The 10,616-nt window shown below is 38.2% G+C and overlaps 1 protein-coding gene across 1 annotated transcript; it reads right to left on the reverse strand.

Moving 5' to 3' along the window:
* Positions 1 to 1,887: 1,887 nt before the first annotated feature.
* LOC125314923 (aminopeptidase M1-like) lies at positions 1,888 to 9,134 on the reverse strand. The gene is made up of 19 exons (XM_048278338.1): positions 8,895 to 9,134; positions 8,153 to 8,298; positions 7,654 to 7,756; positions 7,186 to 7,372; positions 6,940 to 7,033; positions 6,666 to 6,819; positions 6,435 to 6,539; positions 6,241 to 6,357; positions 6,040 to 6,153; positions 4,887 to 5,069; positions 4,519 to 4,777; positions 4,293 to 4,414; positions 4,059 to 4,156; positions 3,341 to 3,518; positions 3,140 to 3,254; positions 2,991 to 3,058; positions 2,792 to 2,866; positions 2,451 to 2,528; positions 1,888 to 2,251 (listed from the first exon to the last, which is right to left on the reverse strand). Exons 1-19 carry the CDS (start codon positions 9,108 to 9,110, stop codon positions 2,066 to 2,068), a joined length of 2,598 nt encoding a protein of 865 aa, XP_048134295.1. The 5' UTR covers positions 9,111 to 9,134; the 3' UTR covers positions 1,888 to 2,065.
* Between the last annotated feature and the right edge of the window lie 1,482 nt (positions 9,135 to 10,616).

Consider the following 10,616-nt stretch of genomic DNA (forward strand, 5'->3'; position numbering starts at 1 on the left):
GCCCACCTGTATGGCTTTAAGGCATATCTAGCCCAAGACATTAGTTAAGATCAGTGCAAAAATGGGGGCTGTTCATCATTTTCCCTTATCACAATCTCACATCTCCCCCCAACCCTTTTTTCACCTCTCTTTCACCACTTCTTTCCTCCCCTCGCACTCTCTTCAAAATAACACAAACAGCTCAAGATAAAAGAAAAAGAAAACCAAATCGTAGCAGCACTCTCAGCACCCAGGGAATTTCTTCCTCCAAGATAATCCACAAATTTATGTCCCTCAGCAGAGTTCCATTGACTCGATTTTTTCAAATACGAAAAATCCGTAAGTCGATATTTCGAATTCATCAAAAAATTTTCAAAAATCTTCATACGGCATAAGTTTTCCGTTCAATGTTCCTTTGAGTTGATGTTTGCACTTACAAAAGTGCGTGAGGCGATGTTTTCAATTCATCAATGAGAAAACACATTGAAAAATCATAATGATATGTTTTACACAAATTTGACTTGATTTTTGTATCTATGCAAAATACGTGACTTTCAATTCACCAAATTAGGAATTTTTGAAAAATTGTATTTATTTATTTATTACACAAATTTACCCAAATTTTGATCATGTGTAATTTTTTCCGTCCAACGTACTCAATTTTTGCACTTACAGAAAGCCCGTGACCCGATATTTTGAATTCATTAAATTAAGGAAATTTTTTGAAAATTCATATTCATGCGTTTTTTCCACAAATTTGGCTAAACTTTGATCCGACATAACTTTTCTGTCACATCTCATTGACTCAATTTTTGTAGCTATGGAAAATGCTTGACTTGTGCCATGTACGAGATTGCTTCAAACCACAAAATTTATCTCAAGCCAACAAAATCAAAATCCTACTAATTAAGTAGAAAACAATATTAAAATCAAGTAACAAGCTAATTTAACTATTATTAGACTAAATTACTCTTTCAAGTGACAAAACAACTCCAACGTGCCATCTTGGAAACTCGAGCATGGGGGCATTCATTATTGTTCGCTATGCGTTGCTCGCATAGCGAAATTTGAAAATTTCCTTTTGATGAACCCATAATTCAAAATCAATTTCGGTCAACCTTCACTTGTCTACAAAAGTCTAAAATATTATTTCCATATAATTTTACGTTTTAATTATTTCTAAATCGAACCCCGTGGTTCAAAATTCACATAAACACGAATATGAACCTTCAACATGGAAAATTCCTCCAATTAAATGAAAATAGAGTTGGATGTTTCGACAAGCGGGATTTATTCCGATTCGCAATATCGAAACATCCAAGTGCGTACACTGCAAATTTTCCTCTGTCCTCTCTTCGGTTTCCGCTCCCTCTGTTGAAAGCCTCTCTCTTTCCTCTTTTCTTTTATCCCTCGTTCATCCCTTTCTTCTTTCTTTTTGGATTAATACCACAGAAAACTCTAATCTGATACACATATAATAAATTTACTCCAAATTACTCTATTGACCATAAAAAATCCCAAACGAAAAAAATAATTTGAGATAAATTTATCGCAGATGTACAGACTTGAGATTTTTGTGACCAAAGGAATAATTTATCACATATTCACCAATTTAGAGCTTTTCATGATATTACCATGCTAGACTTTTAGGTTGCTTTGCAAGTGCAGAGAAAGACAGGCTTTACTAGTAAATTTCTTCAATGTTTTCGCAGTGCTCATCCGCAACAACACACCATCTGAGTTTTCTTGCAGCGCGAGCCACAAGAATTTTAGTTTACTGATTTTGGCAATGATAGTTTCAGTAGCCATTCATCAAAGGGTAAAGAGAAGTATTCGGCTGAGGTGGACTTAATGCAATTTGCTTCGTTCCTCGAGGGAATGGACGTTCGAGAGCGGCAAATCTCTCCCTTTGGGACAGTGGCAGAATGGATTTGAACATTCGTCTCCTTGAAGGATGAGCTTGTTTATTGCATTCGCAACTATTGAGGTGAGTTAGGGATAGACACAGATGAAACGGCACTTGGCATGTTTTGCGGACAAACGGTTAAGCATGGAACCATTAAAAAAAAAGAAAAAGAAGAGAATCCTAGTACTTCCTGTATGCCAGCTCCTTCACTGTCTCGGCAAGATATTCTTCGTTCCGAATGCTTTGAACCCATTGCGCATTGATGTTCACCCGCTCAATGCTCTGCTTCAGTGTTCTTGTAATAGAAGGCTTCGACCGGGTCGCAAAAAAGTCCTCCACTTCCTTGGCTTTCTCAAATGATGCAAACTAGACAAATAATGAAAAAGCAGGGGATCTCAAGAAATGATCCACGTTTGCCCCATATGAACAAACAGAAGAGAAATATACCACTTAAAAAAAAAAAATTCACTCCTTCAAAACTCGCGGCTTTTCACGAGAAAGTTGCTTTAGAAAAGTTTGAACCCACACAAACACACATGGGCACACAAGTAATGGGATAACATACCGGTGAGACAACTGCACTAACAAACCATGTCACGAGAGACCCAGAACCATATGTTTTCCAAATGTGTTCCCAATTTTCCTGCAATCAATGATTGAGATATTAGAGAAGAATGCCAGATTAGATACAGCAGAAAGCGTCAAATGTTATTTGGTACAAGCAAAAGCTCTGCCAAACCCACAAGCAGCAACAAAAAGAATAAGAGGAGTCACACATGCTTTTAATTCTTTGTTTCTGTGGATTTTGCAATAGCCAAAAACGATCTAGTTTATATTAGCTCAAACCGAATCAGAGCATTTAAGTAAATAAAAGTCGATATGCTCCACTGGCACCAATAGAATTACCTTCAGCCAAGTCCAAGCGGTTTCACGTCCTTCCCTGCAAACAGCAAGCCCAGAGACAGCATCTTGACTGCGAACCTAATCAACACAAAAAACGTGAATCTTCAGTTTCTTTCTTTTAGATCAACAAAAAGTGAACTGAAAAACGAAAGGTCCAAGAAAATAAAATAAGTAAGGTATATTCAACCAGTACACAGAGTACCTCAGGAGACAATATGAAGTTGAGCACTTCAAGGATGATATTAGGATCTGGACAAGAGGCCAATGAACCTACAAAGCAAAAAAGTAGGTAGATTTTACCAAGATCAAGTATCACACGGTTGCAACGATCACCCAAGTGACATTAAATACCTAAAATGCGGGTTTTTTCCAGGCTCAAGTCAGTCTCTCTGTAGACTCTCCGCAAAGATTCAAAACCTGATCGGTTTGATGCATTCACAGTTTGCATCACAGCCACATAGGCTGCCTATAAAAGAAAGTAAAAGTATGCATTTAGAGGCTGTAGGACATGAAGAAATATGAAGTAACAGAAAATGCATTAGATTGCACAACCCCTCGGATGTCAGGAGGAAGAAGAGGTGTGCTCCTGTCCTCTAAGAATGCGTGAAAGCGCCTGCTTGCTTCCTTCAGTGTGGGTTCATCTCCAAACTCTGCCAGGGCAGATAAAATTGCTCCTCTCAACATAGCTTCTAAATGACTCTCACCCTCTTTGGGCTCCCAACCAAGCTTCCTGCCAGGAAAATGCAGCAAAGAAACACAATGATAGAGCCTCACTTTCCCATCACAACTTGACATAAAAATTTTCAGAAAATAATTTCTTTAGGACATCAGATAGTCTGAAATCCAAAACTTCACTAACAGTCTATCAAAGGCTAAAAGCATTTCCTGTTACTTTGATATCACTTAAGCAGCTTTCTCCCTACACATCCAAAGACAACTAGACAAATTAACCTCGAAACAAATCATCAAGATGGTTTTCCAGTTAACTCATCGAGAAATAAAGTTGGAAAAGAAAATTATTATGAGTAAGTTCAAGCATAAATTCAGCAGTCTTCCAGCACTCTTAGTTAAGCAAACCACCATAAATACAAAACACATCCAGGTAAAAAATTGGCAAAGTCTTCTAATTTCTTGAAATGAATTTAATTTACCCAGCCAAAGAAGCTTCTTCGTTTTGGTTCATTTGTTGTCATGTACAAGAGCCGTAAAATGTAAATTTGAAATTCTACCAACAAGGCTATGCGAGATTCATAAAAGCAACTGAACTTACTCTGCAGAGTATTGCAAAAGACCGATGAAAAATTGTTTAACGTAATCCATTAATTCAGGAGTAGCATCTGCAGCAATTCTTGCAACTTTGTAACTTATCTGGCAAGGAAGGAAGTAAAATCAGTAATGAATGCATTAACTCAACAAGAATTCATAGAGAGAATCTCTCCCCAATCCAATTTCAGACACAAACTATTTACATATGAAGTGAGCATAGAGTTATAGCTGAACATACACTTATCAAATTCGATAGCACAGTATAATCAAGTTCTTCTCTGTAAGCAGCCATTAAAGTGAGCAAAGAAGTCAAGGACTGCTGGCGAGCCACACAAAGAGCAAACGAATCATCCAGTATACCTGTTACAAGCATCCCACAAGTTGGTTATGTGATGTTCAAATATCGGAAGAAAAATGGGGGTGGGTGGAAGCTGCTCAAATATTGAAAGAAGTAACAAAGTTACCAAATCTGTCTGTTGCAGCTAACATTTCGTTCTCTATGGCATATCTTAACTTGGCTTGAAGGTCTTCGTCGTACTTCACCCTATAGAAGCCTGCCTGGTCCACATTAACTTTTATCCAAGCCCCTGTTTCCTTTAAATCAATAGACGTGGATTTTGTTTCCAACAGAAAACTTCGGCGAGCAATGTATGAGCCACAACAAAATGTTACAGGAACAATCCACTGTCCATCCCCATGGGAACTGCTTGATACAAATTGTGACTGCCATAATTATCAAAGTCATGTCACTTTGGAGCTGGTTCACTATTTGAGATAGAGAATGTACAAGACAACACAACTTCAACTTCAAAGAATTATAACAATGTAGAACCTGTTCGAACTCTAACTTGTCATCTTTGATTTTGATGGAAACCACAGGGAATCCTTTCTGCTTGGTCCACGAATTCATTAACTTGTTCACAGGTTCACCTGATCCCTCTTCGAGGGCAGCCCAGAGGTCCTCTGTCTTTGCATTTGAGCAAGCATGCCTCTTTATGTATGAAGCTAGCGATTTCTATTTTCACAAACAGAACAGACAGATGTCCATGTTAAATCTCGAGGAAAATCCACTACAAGTAATATCGGAAACGAAAGTGTACTACACACAATAAAACATGGCAGCAGAAAAGTCACATCAACAATGATTCAGATAGATCATTATTTAGTTAGCAAGTTCATTTCTTGAACCCATAATTCAACAAACTAACCAGAAGATATGAAAGACCGAGTCATAGAACATTTCTTATTTCACTTATCCAGTTTAATCTCATCAACTTAACTCAGTTATATTCAAAATAAATCAAACAGAATCATTACGAGCGGAGTTTAATATTAGAGCATCTGATAATTGACTCGGCACTGTAGTTTTATCAAGCCATATTACATTTGCTGATTGGGGGGCAGTAAAATAAAGGTGCCAAAAGTATATCATTACTATAAGTGGTAAATTTCAAGCTCGACTGCTCTGACACCTAAGTAGAATGTGCATTATACAAAGTATCTTCTTTATCATCAAAATTTCGAACATGAGCTTAAGTTGAGCCAACGTCTAAATGAAGGCTTTGTTTGGGCAACAATATCAGGCAAAAAGAAGTCAATCCCAAGTGATTTGACTACCTTTTAACTTTTTTGTCTCATCAGGTCCTGAGCAAAAAAAAAAAGTGAAGCAAAATCCAGCTCAAGTTGAGAGTCCAATACTGGGTTACTGCACATTGTTTCTGCTCGAGTCAGTAACACTGCTAGTAAAGCTTGTGAGGTGTAGATGTCTACATCAGCATCATGTAGGCAACTAACTTCTTCTCTTGACTATGTTACATAACAGCAGAAATTCCACTTTTATCTTGGAGAACCCCTCAATAAAGAATTTCTTAACAGAAAGGCCTTCTGACTGGTTCACTCACTTTCTGATTCTATACATAAATTTCACATGAACCATCTGCGCAGTTCCTGAGAGATCATCATAAGCTGAGAGCTAGAATAATTACCTGAAAACATTCAGCACCAAGATAGCTTTGAAGCATCCGGATCACAGATGCACCCTTTCTATAACTTATTGCGTCGAAGATTTCATCGATCTCACCAGCATGGTTAATCTCCACCTGAGGAGGAAAAGTCTCTTCAATTCAAGCACTTCAATTCTTACTGCACAAGGAATTCTTTTAAAAAGGAAAAGAAGTTTCGCTTACCTCAATGGGGTGGGACTCAGCAAGCCCATCCAGTCTCAGCCCTTCGGTAGATTCTTCAAGGAACTGAGTCCATATTTTCCACTCAGGAAACAGGCCATCAGTAGCCAAATAGCTCACCTAAGCCAAGCACATGTTATACAAAACAGGCATGATGGCAAAATAAAGAATAGAACACTCAAAGCAAGGTTACTTACCCAAGTAGCAAAACCCTCATTTAGCCACAGATGAGTCCACCACTCCATGGTAACAAGGTTACCAAACCACTGGTGAGCCAGTTCATGGGCTACAACTGTAGCGACCTTAAAGAACCCCAACAAAAGTATCAAACATTTATGCAAATCGGCAACCACACATATGAAACTTTCCAACTTTAACCAACCAAACTAGACATTGAAAGATATTCAGCGAATTTTAATTTACATTACCCACTGCTTGTTAGATGCTGCTGAGTGCTTCTCATCATAGAGTAGAGCTGTTTCACGATAAGTAACTAAACCATAATTTTCCATGGCACCAGCAGCAAAATCTGGGATAGCAATCATATCTAGTTTTGGGAGAGAGTACGGCACAGCAAAGTATCTGAATTTCATTCAATTTACTATAGTCAACTAAAGATAATGATCGTGAGTGCTCAGAATGTAAGATCACTAACAAATGCAAAGAGGGCTAACAAGCAATTAAGATGTGATAAGGACATACTCTCGGTATAATTCAAGTGTCTTGACAGCAACATGTAGGGCAAATTTTCCTTGATTTTGCTTCCCGACTTGACAGTATACCCGCACCTTTACTCCTGCAACGACAATGTAGCAGACATAAGATCAATTCCACAAAACAAATAGGAACAAAAAGGCCTTCCTTGTGCACAAGGCTTTCAACACTAATCACTATATAAACAGCATTTCTTCAGAAAGCAGAGCAATAGTCGCTAGTCAGTGACTTTACCATCAGATGTATGATCTTCCACGTAGTCAAATAACCCAACAACAACCGCGACCAAGTACGTCGACATAATGGGCGATTCTTGATAAAAAACTGTCTTAACATGTCCTTCCACCTTTTCACCAACAATTGGCATGTTGGAGAGAGCTACTAGATCAGACGGCACATCTAAAGTAATTTTGAATGTTGCCTGTCACACCATGCAATAAAGTCAAATGAACTGATCATGTAACATTAATATATGCCCACCTAAAAAATATAGCTCAAGAAGTTCAAAACAGTATGTAAAATTAGATCAGTGAAGAGATCGGTGACCTCATATAGACCAAACTAGCGGAACCATTAAGGCTGTGTCAATCATCTGAAGAAACAAATGACACCTCCCTCAAAGGTTTGTACCACCATCATAAGCATGGGAAGATCGGTAGGACAGTTGCACATAAACCACTCATGTAAAGAAAAGATAACGACCTTGCAAGCAGGCTCATCCCAACAAGGAAAGCATCGCCGAGCATCAGCTGGCTCAAACTGAGTAACGGCCATATTCTTCTTCTCGCCGTTGTGCTCATAAGTACTGCATAGAGTAAATTAGAACTCAAGGGAGTGAATTTGGCCGTTCACGATTACTAAGTTATACCTATTCATTTAAATAAGAAATTAAATGACAATAGTAACAGTGCTAACATCTTATAATCCAATAATTCATTCAAAAAACTAAGTCCTCTAGATCAATGTATAGCAGATAGGCATGGATTCACAAGTAGTAATACAAGATGCACAGTGAGGACCTAAACGATGCAGGGTTGACAACCAATGAAATTAAATAGAAAAGGAGCAGGTGGAAGCAAGTGGTTGCATGAAGCTTAGTCTTCATTTGGTTAAATAGCATCCCAATTGCTTTACAATCCCCATTCCACAATCAGATAATACTGAAGATCGTCATGTTCTGCGTTTCCTTGAAAATAATTACCTTCTGTAAAACCCTTTCATCATATCATTAAGAGTCCCGTCAAAACGAATAGCCAAAACTCCACTCCCAGTAGGCAGCGACTCGGGGAACTCCAAAACCAATATCTCATCTTCCTCAACCAAGTCAACTTTACAAGGCTCAAACACCTGCTCAGCATTTCAATATCGTCAAATCACTTCACACCACCAAATCCTCCACATACCAATTAACACAAAATAAATAGCTAAAATCTCAAAACTCGACAACAATAACCTTCACTATGAACCAGCCCATAATCTCAGTTCTCTTGAAATTAAAATGCATTCATCATCAGAAAATAAAGTCAACAATGCCATCTACATGCTGAATAAACAGAAGATGAAAGGGAACCGATCGATCGAATTCAAACTGCATTTAACCAACCAAAAAGCAAAACGAGAATTTTGAAAAAGAGGATGGCCCATCTTCCTCCTAACCTTAAACATGTTGCAAAGCTCCTATCTGAAAAAGTTCACAGTTTTAATGACGAGAGATGAACAAAAATGTCCCCTATGAGGCCATGCCTTCTAAGAAGACTAGAGGTACTTAAGATCGTATGCTTTGCTTTAGATGACTAATTCACGACCAAACCAAATGACGGCTCCTGCCCCAAATACAGCTACCGTTGCGGATCCTCTCCCAACTAAAGCCCAGATAGGGAATGCGGGATAGAAAATGATTCGCGATTCTCCATCACGAACGTCACAAGATCGAAAGGCTTCACCTTGGAGGACGCTTTGCTGGTGAACGAAACAGTCCCGTCATGAATTGACAGGTCGGCGGCATTGAGGACGATGAACTTGGTCTCGCCAACGATGTCGAGGTCAATGGCGACGGAGCCAGCGAATTTGCAGGCGGCGAGGTCGGGCTTGAGCCGTATGTCGTATCGCTTGGGCGATGCGAACTTGGGGAGGCGAGGTTGACCCTTGAATTGCTCCATCTCTTCGTTGATCGGATGTCTCTGCGACTACGTCACAGCTCAGTCTCTGCTCTCTCTCTCGATCGATCTCGAAATGAGCGAGGAAGAAGATGAGGGAGAGCCGAAATTTATAACGGTAAGTTTTGCATTGAAAGATGTCACTTTGGCATCGTTGTTTATAAATATTTAATTTATTTAAAGCGGTCTTTCTCTTTTATATTTTTGGTCGAAAATGTGATTTTGAATTTTATCTCAATACACAATGTCGTTCATGGACTTTTAGCTTGTTCAATATGGTCCTAAGATTTTTTATGCAGGTTCAATTTAATTCCTATACTATTCGAAAATATCTAATATTATTATTTCATTGATTGAAGTTTAGTAACAAATATTAAACATTTTTAGTTTAGAAATTATTATTATTATTGTTTTTCTTATTAAATGAAATAGTAATAGAAAATATTTATTGGGGGTAGGTATTATATAAATTAAATGGGCCAAGTAGGAATTTTAGGAAAAAGATCTTTTAGATCTCTTTCCCTTTTTTTTTTTTACACAATTCCTACAATCGAAATATCATAATCTTTTTCCTATTCTTGTAGATCATATAGTATATATCTTATTTGTCTATTTTTTATCTTGCCTTAGTAGATTATCTTAAGTTTAACATACATTACCTTGGGCTAAACTAAAAAACCACCATTTTGAAAACGAGTCATGATGACTCTCCATGGATTTGCCTATATAAGCCGCGGCTAAAGCTGCAAAAATAAGAGCTTGAACACCAATTGTAAATAATTCAAGAAACATGATAGGTATAGGAACCACTAAAGGTACTAAAGAAACAAACCTCTGTTTATATCGTAGTTCCTTTGATTATTCGTATGCATCAACCGATTATGAAATTGCATTGATAGCCTCAACACGTGTCCTAGCTCGTCCGAGAGCTAGATTTGCCTCAATTATTTATCTCTTATCTTCAGCTTTCCTTAAGTTAGCTTCCGCTAGTTCAAGAGTTTCCTGAGCTTTTTGTGGATCAATATCACTACCCTTTCCCTCGGATCTGCGGGAATCAACCTTCGGGCATTACGTAACGCCCCGAAAATTTGGCAATCGTAATAGCGAAATCTAGTCTATGGAATGACTAGAAAATTTTAGTTTGATGCTCAAGATTGGATATTAAGGAATTAGGAATTGGAAATTGGAAATTCCGGGGATCATTGCTCGAATTGGAATAAATTTCGATTGAGCGAGTAATCGCGCCCTAAAACTAGAAAATTTCACATTAAGCTTTGTTCGGGCTAAATTGACTCGAGTTCGGATTAAATAACCCTTCATCGGGTTTCCGAACGCCCGAATTACCTAGGGTGTGAAATTACTAAAACACCCCCAGTCAAAGTGTGAAATTACGAAAATGCCCCTAGGATTGTATGAGCTAAGAGACAAGACATTAATTTAGTGGGACCCACCTGATCTGCTCAACCCTTAGTCATTTTTCCAGAATTATCTCTCTCTCTCTCTCTCTCT

This window comes from Rhodamnia argentea, chromosome 4 (assembly GCF_020921035.1).
Source record: "Rhodamnia argentea isolate NSW1041297 chromosome 4, ASM2092103v1, whole genome shotgun sequence".
NCBI classification, from domain to species: Eukaryota; Viridiplantae; Streptophyta; class Magnoliopsida; order Myrtales; family Myrtaceae; genus Rhodamnia; species Rhodamnia argentea.

Excerpts from the sequence above, each read along its gene's own strand:
- LOC125314923 (XM_048278338.1), bottom strand. The coding sequence starts at position 9,110 with ATGGAGCAATTCAAGGGTCAACCTCGCCTCCCCAAGTTCGCATCGCCC. Across the intron at positions 3,059-3,139 it reads GGAAAAAACCCGCATTTTAG|GTTCATTGGCCTCTTGTCCA; the intron begins GTATTTAATGTC and ends TTTGCTTTGTAG. Across the intron at positions 2,529-2,791 it reads CCGCTTGGACTTGGCTGAAG|GAAAATTGGGAACACATTTG; the intron begins GTAATTCTATTG and ends CATTGATTGCAG.